The sequence below is a fragment of the Mesoplodon bidens genome (genome assembly GCF_964165515.1).
Source record: "Mesoplodon bidens genome assembly, chromosome: 4".
Taxonomy (NCBI): Eukaryota; Metazoa; Chordata; class Mammalia; order Artiodactyla; family Ziphiidae; genus Mesoplodon; species Mesoplodon bidens.
In genome coordinates this window covers 83055365-83071242 of record NC_138160.1, presented here as the reverse complement: position 1 = coordinate 83071242, position 15878 = coordinate 83055365, and the positions used below count along the sequence as shown (strand labels likewise).

General features: G+C 40.5%; 1 protein-coding gene across 1 annotated transcript; it reads right to left on the bottom strand.

Moving 5' to 3' along the window:
• Window positions 1-13042: 13042 nt before the first annotated feature.
• On the bottom strand, window positions 13043-15360 carry LOC308615290 (U4/U6 small nuclear ribonucleoprotein Prp4-like). Its single transcript, XM_081230588.1, has one exon. It carries the CDS (start codon window positions 15304-15306, stop codon window positions 13741-13743), a length of 1566 nt encoding a protein of 521 aa, XP_081086714.1. The 5' UTR covers window positions 15307-15360; the 3' UTR covers window positions 13043-13740.
• Between the last annotated feature and the right edge of the window lie 518 nt (window positions 15361-15878).

Below are 15878 nucleotides of genomic sequence, written 5' to 3'. Positions count from 1 at the left end.
CAATTCTGGTGGGATTAAATCACTGCCTCCTCCAAGGTTGAAAGGGTCTAATTTCAACATGCTTCCAAATTGTTCAACTTGAGGGCCTGCACTGGTTGCTGCCATTGACAGGTTATCCATCCAGCAGTGACAATATCTAATCAGCCATAGGGAGAGGGAACCCACAGTGTTGGGTCCATGCACAGTTCCATCTCAGCCACCATGGACAATCTGTTCATTGGCCCATTGCACAAACATTGTGCTGGCTGAGAAATGAGCTTACTGACATCAGCAGGATGGGCCATCTTGTCCACCTAGCAGTTGAACATCTCTTCTGTGATAGAGGCTTTATGTCTCTATCAGACATTAATATGAGATGCACAATAATCCACAAACTTTGTGCCTTCCCCAAATCCATCTGCATATAATATTCCAGACTTCCTTTTTTCTGTCTTCCAGTCTTTGTCTGTCTAGGTCCCAATTCAACAAAGTGAATGACCAAGGATACTACTCCCAACTCTGCTCACTGGAAGGATTTTCTCTCACCACTGTCCTGTAGGACCATACCTAGACTGGCTGAAGTGCAGCAGGTGTACATTTTCAGATTACATCAAGCTATTAAGCTGACCCATCTGAGAACCAGACCAGAATTTTCCCTCTCTGTCACTGGGTCATAGGGAACTCCCTAAGAGGCCATAGATGTGAGCTGAGGGATAAACAACAGTTCATTAGAAGTAGTTGATATGGGACTTCCCTAGCGGTCCAGTGGTTAAGACTCCGCCCTCCCACTTTAGGGGGCTTGAGTTCCATCCCTGGTTGGTGAACTAAGATCCCATATGCTGAGTGGCAAGGCCAAAAAATAAATAAATTAAAATAAAGTAGTTGATATGGAATTCTGGGCCACCCAGTGAATTCAGATGGTATACAAACTCCAGTAACAGGTAAAGGAGAAATGGTCATTTTAAGGACAATGGGATTGAATGGCTATTGTTAAGCACCATAACTGATGCCCTAGAAAAACATAATAAAAAGCTACTACTAACTGACAGGCAACTGAAAAGTAATACAAAAGATAAAGAAAGGGACTCCCTGGGAGATCACACAGATGCCTTCTTCTTTTGAAGTCAGAGAAAGCTGAGGACCTGGTCCAAAACTTAATCATCTGACTACCCCAGCTGCAAAGACGGTAAAACTCTCAACCAAGGAACCTTGTTTTTATCAAAATCAGGGCCCTGGTTGGGAAAAACATCAGGGACACATAGGTTGACTTCTCCCAACATACTGAACTCATAGATTTTCCTGAACCACTTTTAAAGTGTTCAATAGCAACATAGAGCTAATGACTATTGACTTGGAGAGCACAGCTCCCCACAGTCCTTCTTTGATAAATTGTGGGGGACTTTCACAGTCAATAATCGGGTTATGTCTATTCAGGAAGGATCCCAAGGCTACAGACAAAAGGCCTGGCATGACCTGGCCTGGCTCTTGCACTTGCTGTGAAATCTCTGCTTTTCAAACTATCTGTTAACCAGAGAGAATAATCATACCCTCGTATAGTCAGACACCTAGATATGCTAAGATGTGATAATTAATAGAAAATAATTTTACTGGCAAGAAGAATTTGTGATGTACTGTGTACTGAGCGCACTAGATATTAGAAATGTTGCCAAGGAACTAGTTTCTCATAACAAATAACCTTATTTGTTAATAGAAACCTTAAAATATATATTAACGAATGTTCATAACAAAATAGAATATAGAACCCTTGATTTCCCATGATAATTTTACTGCATGTTTATATCACTAAATCATATATGGTTTATTGTGCATGGTTTTAATCTGAGTAAAAGTAGAATCATACTTTATCAACTTAACAATGGATTTTTCTCTAAGCATGATAGGTATGGGCTATATTTATGTTGATGCATGTAGGCACTATTATGAGTTATTTTCACTACTATTTAGTGTTCTATTGTATGAATGTAAATTTTAAAAATCCTATCCGTTGGAATACTCCAATGAAAGAATAACTTTCAGATGACATCCTCCCTCCAGCTTTCCAGATGCAAAGCCGAAATTTCTCTGCCTGTGTCAAGATGTACTCCACATGCCCATCTGTAAGTCTCAAGTCAAAAAGTTCGTTTAACTGCAGGTTGATCCTCCATGTAAACATTCCTCTTACCAAAAACATTTAATTCCATTCACTCCAAGGAAAAGGGGTATCTCAAGGAGAAGATGCACTTGGAGTGACTAGGAGCCTGACTGCATGAAATGATACCTACTATAGATCTAAATGTGGTTTTCCATCCCTCTTTCCTTATCAACCCTTCAGGAATTTGTATCTTTTTCTCTCTTTAATTGCATTCTCGACACTTAAACTTCATGGGCCAAACAGTATGTTCTAGCCATACTACATTTTTTCAGGACCATCCTTTTTTTCTATTTCCACTCGTCTATTACTTTTATCTAGAACCCCCTTCCTGGCACCCACTACATATTCTCTGACTAGCATCTGTTTTTCATTTGGGCCTCAGTTCAAACATCAAGCTATATTTCCCATACCAAAGCACTGTCCAAACTTTATTATTATTACTTATTAAAGCTGTCAAAACTGTTGACAGCTTGGGGACAGAGATTGTTTTGTATCAGTTCTGTATCAGTTCTGTGTGTTATGACTAGAATGACTCTCACATTACCTGGCACATAGTAGGTCTGTGATACTTTTACTTGGATGAATTATTTAATTACTGTGTTTCCTTGATTCCAAGCCACCCACATTTTAATATTCTAAATCTCTAAAGTCAGGGTGTTTTTTAGCATTGGTAGTGTTTACAGATGAATTGTAAGATTTGTTTTGTTTATTTTGTTTTACTTTCACTTAAAATTACAGTTTTACAATTGAGGATGTATTTGATTCCACAAAAAGATGGCAATTAATGACAGAAATTCTTGAAGTTTGAAATTATTTTCTCACTGTAGTGTTTGATGAATAATAAATAGTAAGTACACTAATAATGTGAAAATGAGTTAATTATTAACCATCAATTAGTACTGACCAGATCCTTTCTGTTATCTTGGTGTTCTCAAGAGAAGTTGATTAACTGTTTCTTTCATGCAGCATTAGCTTGTTCTCATACCACCAATTGCTGCAACTCAAAATTTGATCAACTCAAGATCTCAAATTTTTTTGCTGGTAAGTGTTATATGTTAATATCACCAGGTTATTCACAAAGAAAATCTTTGTAGCTTGAGAGAGGAACATAAGTTAACTCTAGCCAGGCAAGAAGTACATTCTTTAGAGAACTTACCCCTAAAAATGTATAGCGTCCTTACATATAGAATAAAAAATAGAAACACTACTATGTAGTAAAAAGTTGTAAGAAAGCAAAATAAGTCTCCAAGATGAGTTAATATTTTTTTAATCAATCATCAAATCCTTTAAACAAAATTGTGTTCACATGAGGCTGGTTGTTTTCATACTGAGTAATCTAGCATAGGCCATAAACACTATGTCCTTTCTGTCTGGACCAAAAATATTTCACCATATATTTAAATCTAAGTTCTTTTATTTGCAATTTTGAGTAAGAAAAACAGTAGAAACAACCTGCAGATGACCCAGAAGGCATATCATTTCATCTAAAGGGAAGGGATTGTGGACTCCTTTTAAGGCAGAAGCTGCTTGTGCATATTGACTCTGCAGCTGCACCAGGACACAGGGGTCCCTGGCAGTGTCTCATTCTAAAACCCGGCCCTCCAGGGCTCGGTGGGAGAGGATGCTGGTCTCCTTGCTCTGCAACTTCAAAGCTAAGCAAGTGCTCCCTCCCCTTGGACTCCAGACTTTCCTGAAAAGTCAGATACCAGGTGTTCAACCTTGATTCCAGCTCTGGGAAGAAGACCTGGACACATGGACATTAGCTGCTGCCTTCATCTCTACCCCACCCTTGTGATGAGCCTCCTGCACCAAGGAACCTGGCCTGTCTTGGGATTTGCAGGATGATCCGAAGTATGAGAAATACATCTAGGTCATCTGGTTCCAATTTAGACCTAAAAGACATTGCATTAATCCCAGTGCCTGGCATCAAATGTTCATACTCCTATAGATTTTGACAATATGGACAATTATGTGAAAAAATACAGTAAGACCCTCCTTCCTAAATCAGGGGACAAGCTGAAGTCATAGGGATTAGTCTTATTTTGAACTCAGGATCCAAAAGAGTAACTTTCAAATGAATCTTGAAGCTAAAATAAAATGTATATATCCAAGTAGTGGAGATTTTAGAGTGAAAGTACCAATCTTCCCATCTCACTGAGATGCAAAGTCAGTCCTAACAGTGGCCCTATGCAGTCTGCAGCACTGAACCTCTCACATACTACTATTTCTCTTCCTCACTTTGCACCAGTCACACTGACCTCGTAACACCCATGCATGTTTCTGCCTCAGAGCCTCCCTACTACTTACTGTACCCTCTCCCTCGTGTTCCCTCTCCCCCGGATATCTCCATGCTTCACTTCCTCTTCACCTTTTGTTCTTTTCCCAAATGTCACAGTCTCAGTGGGCATTTCCTATTTACATTATGTTAATTTATACCCATCTCCCTTTCCCGCTTTATGTTTTTCCCCAACACTCATCACTATCTGATATCTATATGTTACTTCTTACTTATGGCCTACTTCCCTTTACTATAATGTTAGCTTTGAGACTTTTATCTTGCTTCTATTATTCACTTCTCTATTCATAGCATTAGACAGTGTCTAGCATGTGGTAGTTGCTCAAAAATATTTTTTTGAGAAAAGGAAACATTTAAAAAATATTTGAAGGTTTAGGGTTACCATGAAGGTTACCATACTCAGGTCTGTAATTTTGCTTGCTGAAAAGAGATTAAAGTGGGAAAACATCCTATGTCTAATTCCGTAAACCCATTATTTATGAATAAAACTAATAATTTTGTGCATTGGAATTCAGTGTAACATTGAGTATTGATTTTTAAAAGTACCTAAATCTGGGCTTCCCTGGTGGCGCAGTGGTTGAGAGTCCGCCTGCCGATGCAGGGGTCACGGGTTCGTGCCCCGGTCTGGGAAGATCCCACATGCCGCGGAGCTGCTGGGCCCGTGAGCCATGGCCACTGAGCCTGTGCGTCCGGAGCCTGTGCTCTGCAATGGGAGAGGCCACAACAGTGAGAGGCCCGCGTACCGGGAAAGAAAAAAAAAAAAAAAAAAAAAAAAAATCAGAAAAAAAAAAAAGTACCTAAATCTATAGATTTTTTTTAAATTTATGTATTTATTTATTTATTTTTGGCTGCATTGGGTCTTCGTTGCTGCGCACGGGCTTTCTCTAGTTGTGGTGAGGGGGGGCTACTCTTCGTTTTGGTGCACGAGCTTCTCATTGTGGTGGCTTCTCTTGTTGCAGAGCACGGGCTCTAGGCACGCGGGCTTTAGTAGTTGTGTCACACGGGCTCAGTAGTTGTGGTGCCCGGGCTTAGTTGCTCTGCAGCATGTGGGATCTTCCTGGACCAGGGCTCAAAACTGTGTCCCCTGCATTGGCAGACGGCTAAATCTATAGATTTTACAATGTTGAGCTCACGTTTCTCATTTTCATAAATTTCTCATACATTAAGTTCAAGGTATCCTTCATTCACTTGTTCACCTTTTAAATAAAAGGTTATAAAATGCCTTCTCTGTGGCAAGCATTCTCAACAACTTCATAGTATTACAAGTCATTTTGGCCTGTGATGGGTGACTTTTTAAAACAAAACAGCAACAAACAATAAACATAGACTTACTGATCTTACAGAACTTGACTATGCAAATAAGACAAAATAAAATTTGTTTACCTTAGCAGTGCCTATTTTCTCTTCATTCATAATGTCAGATATGCTCCTGTAAGAATGTCTAAGACATAAGGAGTCTTCCAACTTTTGAAAATAGGCCTATTAAAGGATAGAACATAAGTGTGCTTCTTAGGTTGGGGGAGAGAGTGCTACATTTCTACATGGATAGACACCTGTGCACCCAGTGATGTTTTTGGCTGTGTTTCTCTAGTTTTAATTTTGTCTTTCTGGATTTTAATTTTTCACTATGAAAAGACCTTCATATGTTTTCAACTAATATAGATAAAAGCAAACTTTTTAAACCAGATCCAATTATGGATATAATTTTCATGGCACAATTGAATTTAAGTTACAGTGTGTCTTAGAATAGGGAAAAATAAAGTATGAAGAGGAAAGGAAAATTTATTTTTTATTTTTTCTAGAAACCTCCTTTTCTTCAGACAATGCTTAGTTTCAGGGAGGCTCCAGTAGGTTTTAGGGGAGGGGGGTTTACTAGTTTCAGGTGAGTAGAGAATAGTTTAAATTTAATCAAGCTTGTTCATCCATCCCTGGCTAGATGCTAAGTCATTCTGTGAATCATTAGAAAGAGAGAGCAGGAGTAGGGTAGGAGGTCGATTTTACTACAGTAGGTAAGTCCCAGACAAGCACATCCACATGGAAGATATATATGTTTCACCAATTTATGAAAATCCTTTTAATATTAAGCTGCACAGAATTTCACTGAGGCTTTTATTCAGGGGTAATAGATTCAAAAGAACTTACCCGACTCAGTTCTTCAAGCTTGCTTTGCCATTTGCACATGGAATTCACTCATAGGAAGTAGTTGCATAGTAAAATTCATAAAATATAAAACCAGCTGGTCAAATAGATAGATATGGGATTGTAATTACTACCAGTTAGGTTGAGATGCTGTTCCAGTTCAGAGTCAAGAAATCAGTGTGATGCTATTAATGGTCAGGACAGTCAAGGTGGCTGTTCCCTTGCTCTCTGTGCATCCCCTGCTCGACCAGTGCCTGCTTTGCCTATACCCTACTCACCTGACTGACCTTCCTACATATTTGCCCCAGGCCCAGCTAGTGATTTTTCTGATTGTTCTAATCAAAGGGGCGGTGAGGGCTGTGCCCCTCTGCTGGTTTCCCTGGTAACCAATGAGCCCACCTGCCATCACTTTCCCCTATAACTGGTAACCTCCCATTCCCCCAGGAGCGAAGCCTGCAGCCATGTCTTGCCCGCCTTTTGCTGCACACAGTGGAGTGTTACTCTAGGACCTTGCTTCAGATGTGTAAGTTCCCCCAACCATTAAACCACTGATGTCTCTGTCACTGACTTGGGGCTCTTTCTTGGGTCTTGAAGCTGGGCAAGTGCAGGCCTTGGAGGCCTCTGGGCTGCAGCCCAGTGTGCTCTTTATGTTCTCCAGAACATATGATGCAATCGTGTTTTTCTATCATCTGTTGATCTTGGAAGACAATTAGTTCCAGGAGCTGTGCAGTTAGTAGGGAAAAATTAAAATGCCCCTATCTATTCCTAATTAAAATTAAGAGAAATCCTTGTCATGTTGAGTGTATTTAGGCATAAAATTACAATCATTGTGACATTAAATTCTCATTACTCTATTTCCCCAGTGTGTTCTCTTTACATATATCTGTTGAAATGATGACTGCTAACAATCTTTCTTTAAATGCCATTCCCTTGTTTACTTTCTCTTCTTACCTCTGCTTCATGTGTCCCAACACCAACACCGCATCTCTTCTCTGTTATGAAGTTTGAAATTCAAGAAAGAACTAAAAACAAGAGAAGCCCAAAGCCAAGACGAGAAAGAACTAGTAAAATCACTCTCATACTAACCAGCTTTCTGAGAGCCCATTTCAAGCGTCAGGAGGCCGCAGTGACAGTGGAAGAGGCGTGTGCATTGCTGATGGGCAGTTAGTTACTCTAGAGCCGCTCTGTGCAGCCCCAGCAGGGGGAATATAGGAAAGGACCCAGAAGTATAGACCGTCCAGCCTCCCACCGGCAGTTCAGGTGAGCGCTGATGCCTGTGAGTGCTGCACAAGACCTCCTGAGCGGCTGAGGCCAGCTTCCTGACAATGTCCTGAGAACTCGCTCCTTTCGGTTACACACAATGTCCCTGAACTTTGCTGCCGTTTGCTCTCCGGAAAAGCTGAGTTGTGCAACCTTGGACAATGGAGCCCAACAGGGGGCATGCTGGCCTCATTATCTCTTTAAAAAGTCCCTTCTGAAGGAAGTCGGTCCACAATATCATTATCACTCCCCCTAGGACGGTACTGCAAGGTCAGCACTGCAAATGAGTCCTGCACTGGAGACAGGAGAAAGAGATAATAATATTTGACTTCAAGCCTCCCAGCGATTTTCATTAAAAGATAAATCTACCTGAATCTATTTTGAGTCTGGGTTTTTATAACACAATAATAAAAGGGACAGTGTGAAAAAGACTTCATTTCATCCACCACATTTTTCCTAGTGCTCCTTCTCAGTCTATAAATGCATTTGGCAAGTCTGAAGGCAATTGGAAAGTGTGTAGCATATGGTTGCTTTGCAGCCAGGTGAAATATTGCTCAATCAAGTTAGAAAATTCAAGACCTGACTCTCCCAGAGAAAGCTGCTTTGTTCATTTCTGAGAAGACAGCAGAAGTCAACTTGTTCTCCATCTGAGTCTCTTCATGTGAAGTGACAACATGATCAAGGGCTGCATTGTGTGAAAACACAGTAAGTGGCAGAATGTCACCTACTATTTCAAAGCTATACTTCGGGGCACCTGAGAGTCTGAGAACAGGTGATTCAGTGTGGAAACCTGCCTTCAGTAAGTGATGTGTCTCTGATCACACTGCTTAGTGATCCTTTAGGGACAGACTTCTTGAAGGAGGTCTTCTGCTGCATAGAGTCAGGTCAGAAAAAATAAAATCACATGGGAAGGCGTAATTCTGATGGAATAATAGGCCACACATTTCCTGGGTTGACATATAAAACCTGACAGCATTTAAATATTAATGTGTTTCTAACATTTTAAAAGACTTTAATATATAGGTAATAAGAATTATGGTTAAAATGAATGTGCCGTGAAGCATTGGATTCCAACTAAATAAATATTTGTTAGAATAATGATATCAATATCACTAAAATATGGATAGTCTCAAAGGCACTCTGGATAGGTCAACCACTAACGACAAACTGACAGCATAGGCATACTAACTGCTCCGGACATACTGGTTATTTATTTTTAACATAATAGCTACTCATTAAGCATGGATTGTTTGACCATCGAGGATATGCTGAACTTCCCAGACGGATTCACAGCTCCAGATATAACAACTTCTTGGGATTAATTTATAGCCCCTGCTTGACCTTAGTACCCATTTGTTCTGTCCCGGGGGCAAAGGGTTAAGGAGAAAGAGCTTAGGTCATTCAGAATATCCAGCAGACCATGTCATACCCTCATATTTTCCCCAAGTTTAACAGCTGCGGGTTTTTTTTGTTTTGGTTTGTTTTTTTTTGCGGTACGTGTGCCTTTCACTGTTGTGGCCTCTCCCGTTGCGGAGCACAGGCTCCCGACGCGCAGGCTCAGTGGTCATGGCTCACGGGCCCAGCCGCTCCGTGGTATGTGGGATCTTCCCGGACCGGGGTACGAACCCTGCATCGGCAGGCGGACTCTCAACCACTGCGCCGCCAGGGAAGCCCACAGGTGTGGCTTTTATTGAACATTTGCGTCACTGACCCCACGCCTACCTTCTATTAATCAGGTGAAAACTCTGTCTACTATACCACAAATATCAATATTTGTTTACATAATCTCTTCTGAACTCAGCCTGTGAATTACTACTTTGAACTTTATATAATATTTTAAAGGGTATATAAAAATTGGCTGCACCTCTGGGTATTGTATAGGGGTATTTCTTTGAAAGAAAGTGTTTTTATCTTCCAAAACCTGAATTATATCTTGGGCAACTATAATTTACTTTTATGAGATTCCAATAACTAGACTCATGAAGTCCTATATCTGCTGAAGATTATTAATAGTATTAAAATAAAAATAGAGCATATTCATAGTTTATTAATAATTATTAAGATCTTCTGAAACAGTATATATTGTGTGAGAGACAGATATTTTTAAATCTGACATGTCAGCACCGTGTTCCTAAATCCTCATGTTGTACCAGTTATATCATAGACAAAAGCATTTATTAAGTGAATGAATAAAGCAATGGTTCCTCTCTCAAGAAGGTTCTATACCAGGTGGGAATATGAAAGAATGGAAGCACAAGATAGGTGTCATGTTAATAACACTAATGTGTTAGAGAAAGACAATTTTGAGGGAGGTGGTATTGCAGACAAAGACGAGTTTTAAGTCACATACACCTGATTTGAAAGCCCACCTCTGTTACTGACAGGTTTGGTGACTTTGGGCATGTCATTTTTCTTTTTGAGCCTTAGATTTCACATCTGAGAGATGGGTATAATCAAAGCCCATAGCTTGCCATCACATGGCTACTTTAAAAGCTAAAATAAAACTTGAAGGCTAGTGGAAATCAGGGAAGAGTTGAAGAAGATGTGGACTATAAGCTGAGATTTTAAGAATGGATAAAATTTTAGATAAACGAAGAAAAAAATGAAGTTTGATTCCAGTTGCAGTTGCAAAAAAAGAGTAGAGAAGAAAAGTGCTTATGTGGTAAAAACAGTTAGGAAGTTATGGGGTAGTTTGGGGAAACACAATGGTATCTTTGAATAAATCACAGTGATGATTGGATTGCATTGCATGTGGGTGAGTCATGGTCTGTGAAATGAGATGGAGAGGGATACAATTCATTGAGACAAAGAACACCAGCAAAGGATCAGACTGGGAGGGTGGTAAATGAAGAGCTCTGTGTATAAGTTGAATTGCTAGAGCTTTTTGACTTTAACATGGAGCTATTAAGGAATCAGTTGAATACAATAAATGTATTGAGCTGGGGCCTAGAGGTTTTAGTTAGAGAGGTGATTGGTATTTAGGAGCATAATATGGAAGCAAATACACCAAGGAAGAGATATTCCCCAAGCCCTACATGATCAGAAAGGTCTGGATGCCAGAAATATTACATAGGATACATATGTGAAGTTTATGGATGGGGAGCTGAAATTAGAACTAGAACCGTAAGAGAGGTCTGTTGCTAAAGAAATGCATTAAAATTTTTCAACTTAGTAAAATTTGAAGCCATAGGAGTATATAAAAAGTATGAGGGAGAAAGCATAGAAAGAGAATGGAAACCTGGCAGAAGTCCCCATTTACATAGCAGAAGGGGAAGCAGGAGCTGAAACAGGAAATGAAGAAGGCATGAGTCAGTGGGAGAAAACTAAGTACAACTTCACAGGGATTGAAGGAAAAGAGTTTTTAGAAAAGTCTGTGAACAGTTACAAGAGAAACCAAAGAGAAGAGACATAGCCCACGAAATTGACAATTTTTCACGATTGAAGGCAGTGATGGAGGCTAGAGTCAACTTGGCAGGAATTTTTAAAGTCTTTAGATACTTTTCAAAATATTTACTCTTTTCTGAAGGATCCAAAATCTTTCTAATAATCAATATTTCTTTATCTTTGGGTTCAACATGAGAATATTAGAAAAACAAAATATTTTCTTTTTACTTTTACCATTACAATGTACACATGAAAATATGTTACAAACATAAATGATATTAGTCATATATGTTAACAATTCTCTGATTTACATCAAAATTAGCATCTCCATTTCCAGCTATTCTACCACCAAGGAGATATCAAGTGACTTGACATATTTCTTCCAGTAAATAAGAGACAAAATGGGTCTATCACTTTATATGAATAACATTTGGAATGCCTTCCAATTTGCCTAAAATAGGATTTTCATCTTTATTGCATTATTTCATGATTTATTTTTAAATAAATTACAGCAAAGAACAACTGTGGCGTAAGTATAACCACATGCAAAAACTTGCTTCCAAACTTATTTAAAGCATTCTTTTCTCCTTTATTTTTATTTTTGGCCACACTGTGTGGCTTGCAGGATCTTAGTTCCCCGACCAGGGATTGAACCTGCACCCTCGGCAGTGAAAGTGCAGAGTCCTAACCACTGGACTGCCAGGGAATTCCCCTCTTTTCTTCTTTAAATCAATGCTGACATATGATTCAGTAAAGGAGACAAAGTTCTTTCTTGTATTCTGGTACCATGTGACTCAGAATAAACACTTTGTCATTCAGCATCTCCTGTGTGAATCTTAGTTTATAGATGTATAAACATGTATATATATGCATGGTTTGTTTATATATACATATATAAAACCTATATATACATATATAAACATATACATCTTTATGAATATACGTATACATGGTTTTATATATGTGTGTATATATATATACACACAATATAAATATAATTATAAACAAGCAGGTTTTTATAATTTAAGCCATAGGGTAGAATTATGATAGGGAAAGACCTGTATTTCCTTACCTAGGTCATTACATCTGAAGAAAAACGTAACCTAAATATGAATGTGAAAAGAAAATATGTCACATGAGTTGACCTAATTTCCTCATCCCCATGCTTATCTCTGAATGGATTGTTGTCTGATGAAAAAATAGTGGACTTCTACCTTGGGAATTTTTGCAGTATTTAAGAAGAGCAATGATCAATTTAAAAAGAATTCTCTTTGAATTTAGAGAATGTTTTAAACAGTAAGCACGCCCATTCTTACATGCATCTGTAAGTAAATATCAAATTTTCAGGCGTCAGCATCCTTTGGCCTCTACCTTAGCCCAAGATGTCACTCTGCAAGCCTCAGGGACCTTGCAGAAGTGAGCCTACTGGGCAAGTAACTTGAAGTGAGGGCCTGTTCACCATGACAAGCCAAGTGTTTCACTCCTGGTTCTAGCAATAATATTTCCTTTGTTACCAAGCACTTTGCAAATTTTAAGATTAGTCAATAAAATATAATACTGTTTGTTGCAAAAATGCAGTATTTTTTTTTTTTTTTTTTTTTTTGCTGTACGTGGGCCTCTCACTGTTGTGGCCTCTCCCTTTGTGGAGCACAGGCTCTGGAAGCTCAGGCTCGGCGGCCATGGCTCACGGGACCAGCCACTCCGCGGCATGTGGGATCTTCCCGGACCTGGGCACGAACCCGTGTCCCCTGCATCGGCAGGCGGACTCTTAACCACTGCGCCACCAGGCAAGCCCTGCAGTAATTTTTTTTTTTTTTTTTTTTTTTTGCTTTCTAAAAATTTTATTGAAATCTTGGCACAATGGCCTAGCTTTTGGGTAACACAAAGGATGCCAAACTTGAAAGCAAAATGGAAGACATCTTCTGACGAGGAAAATGTTCAGTGCTGAGCTTCCTAATGCAGTTAGCATTCCCAGTGAACTCAACAGGAAGAGGTAAAATACTCTCTACTGCAGAACCCTGAGCATAGCTCTTCACCTCTTCACCTTCTGTTCTCAGGGTTCTTCTGTCAGGCATGGTTTAGCCAGTGCATGGTGAGGTGTCTCTCTCTACTCGAGGGCTTCCAGAATATAGTCCAGCCACCTTGCTCTCTGGGTCACATGTAGTCCTGAAGCATGTACCATGTAATGGAAAGCCAAGTTTCAAGAATTAAAAATGGAGTCAGTCACAATCCAGAGTGCTGTGAGGGAAGCAATAGGGCATTCAAACAAAAGATTAATAAAAACAATGTCTACAAAGTTCATGGCAGGGCTGGAAGATGAAAGTTAAAATTTCAACCATGAAAGGGATTCACCAACACCCAGGGACTGGGCTGCCTGCTTGAAGTGGGAGCTGACATGGAAATCCAATTCTTTTGAATCTATATGTGGTAATTAGCAAAACACATGACAGAACAAAACACATCAACTCCTTTCCTTTGAAAATGGCTCTAAAGAGAGAGTGAGGCTAGAATCCTTCTTCCATGGTCCTGCCTATTCAGCCATCCAGAGCTTGAAGGTCCTGTCATATGAGCAAGTGGCTATGAGCTGCCCGTTGGAAGAAATGTCTAGGCCCATCACTTTGCCTTCATGGCCAGCCAGAGTCTTCAGTGGCGACCAGCCTGGGTGGGTCCAGATCTTGGCTGTGTTATCATAGGCACCAGTAAGCAAGAAATTCCCATGGATAGGCTCAAACTTGACACCAGTCACTAAGTTCTGGTGGGCAGGAATGGTATAGACACAACGCCGCTGTCGAAGGTCCCACACTTTGCAGGTGTTGTCACCACTGCCAGTTGCAACGTGGTAGCCATTGGGGGAGAAATTTATTCCATAGATTTCCTTCAGGTGACCTTCTAGGAACATGATGCAACGTCCTGTACGCAGGTCCCAAACTCGACCAAATGCATCCAGTCCCCCAGTGCCAGCCAAAGAGCCATCTTGATGGAAGGCAATGTCATACACACCCATGCTGTGGCCTTCCTGATGTAGGATTTCCTCTTGAGCCTCCAAATCCCATAAGCGCCATGAACGGTCATAGCAGGTGGTACCCAAGAAACGTCCTGATGGATGCCACATTACACGGGCCACACGCACTGTATGGCCTTCAATATCTGCCACTGGTTCATCACTGTCAAGGCTCCAAAGCTTCACAGAACCATCAGCAGCACAAGAGGCCAGATTGACATCTTTTTGGTCCAAGGAGACAGTGGATTTTGGATGGAATACAATTGCTCCCACGTTTGTGTTATGGCCTCGAAGAGTATGGAGGAGGTTGCAATCAGGAACAGACCAGAGCTTGCAAAGCCCACTCCAACAAGCTGTGGCCAGCATTTTGGAATTGGGACTAAAGTGACAGTAGGAGATAGGCCGATCATCCCCAATCTGACTGCAGAAATTATTCAAAGACCGGAGAGATTTGTGCAGTTCTTGCATCTGGGAGGTTCTCGTTGTCTCAGGAATCTCTTTATGAAGACGGGCCTCTTCCAAGCGCTTCATTGCCCTGGGCAGTGAGTAATTAGCAATCCACAGTCTAGCAACCTTCAGGCTGTTTGGTCCTTCATGGTACCAGGTTTGCTGATACTCTTCTTCGGACTTCTTTGATTTCTCATCATCTTTTTTGGTCTTTTTTAAGGCATCAGTACCGACCACTGAAAGGATATTTCTTAACCTTTCTCTTCTTTCAGCAGGACCCTCTCCAAAAAGTGTGATGGGTTCCCCCAAGGCCCTAAGGCAAGCCTTGACCTCTGAGTCATCCGTGGAAACATTGATTTGCCGGGCTCGCTTCCTCCTCTCAAACTCAGCTAACACTTCGGCCTGTTGCTCACTGATGTGGTCTTCAATTTCAAACACCTCTCCGGAGGTTATGTTAATGTTCCCTGCTTCAATTCCTGCTTTAAGTCCTTCTTTTCCCAAAATCCCAGATTCTCCTTTGGCCAGGCGCTCCCTCTCCTTCTCTTCCAAACTTCCATAATAGATGTGTGGTTTCTTCACAACAGGAGCGACTAAGTCATCAGATGCCTTAGTTTTGGTTGCCGCGGAGGAAGCTCGTGAGGAGGCCATGCTGGGCTCCGGAGCCGCGCAGCCCCACCGAAAGCCGTGCTCTATATTTCAGACCATCCCGCTGCAGTAATTTTTATACTGGATTTTCTTGGATCACCTTCACCTTACTGCCATCTTATGTCTCCTATTTAGTTCATTTCTCTGAACTCAGCAATTCTTTGTTGTGCTATCCTTCTTGGGTACCCTTTTCTTCATCTTCCTTTCCTGTACAAATAAGTGCCATCCTGACTTCTCACCTCACCATCATACACATCCCCTAAAATTCGATTAGCTGTGCTTCACACATCATTCTCAGAAACTTCCCTCATCACGCCTCATCTAAGAGACAAAGTAGCAGGCCATAACACTAAAAAAAACCCAATCTTTTCAGATGTTCCACTTTTTTGTAGTAAAATGTTCTAATACTGATTTCTAACATCTTCTTGAAGACACAAAAGAAATTCCTTTATCTCCGTATCTCCATGGCACAAACTGCTTCCTTTCTACAGTACAATTTCCAGGCAATAAACAGGAACTAGAGGGCTCTTTGTCTCCTCTTTGACTCCATCTCCTCACCCCCACCCTGACCTCAG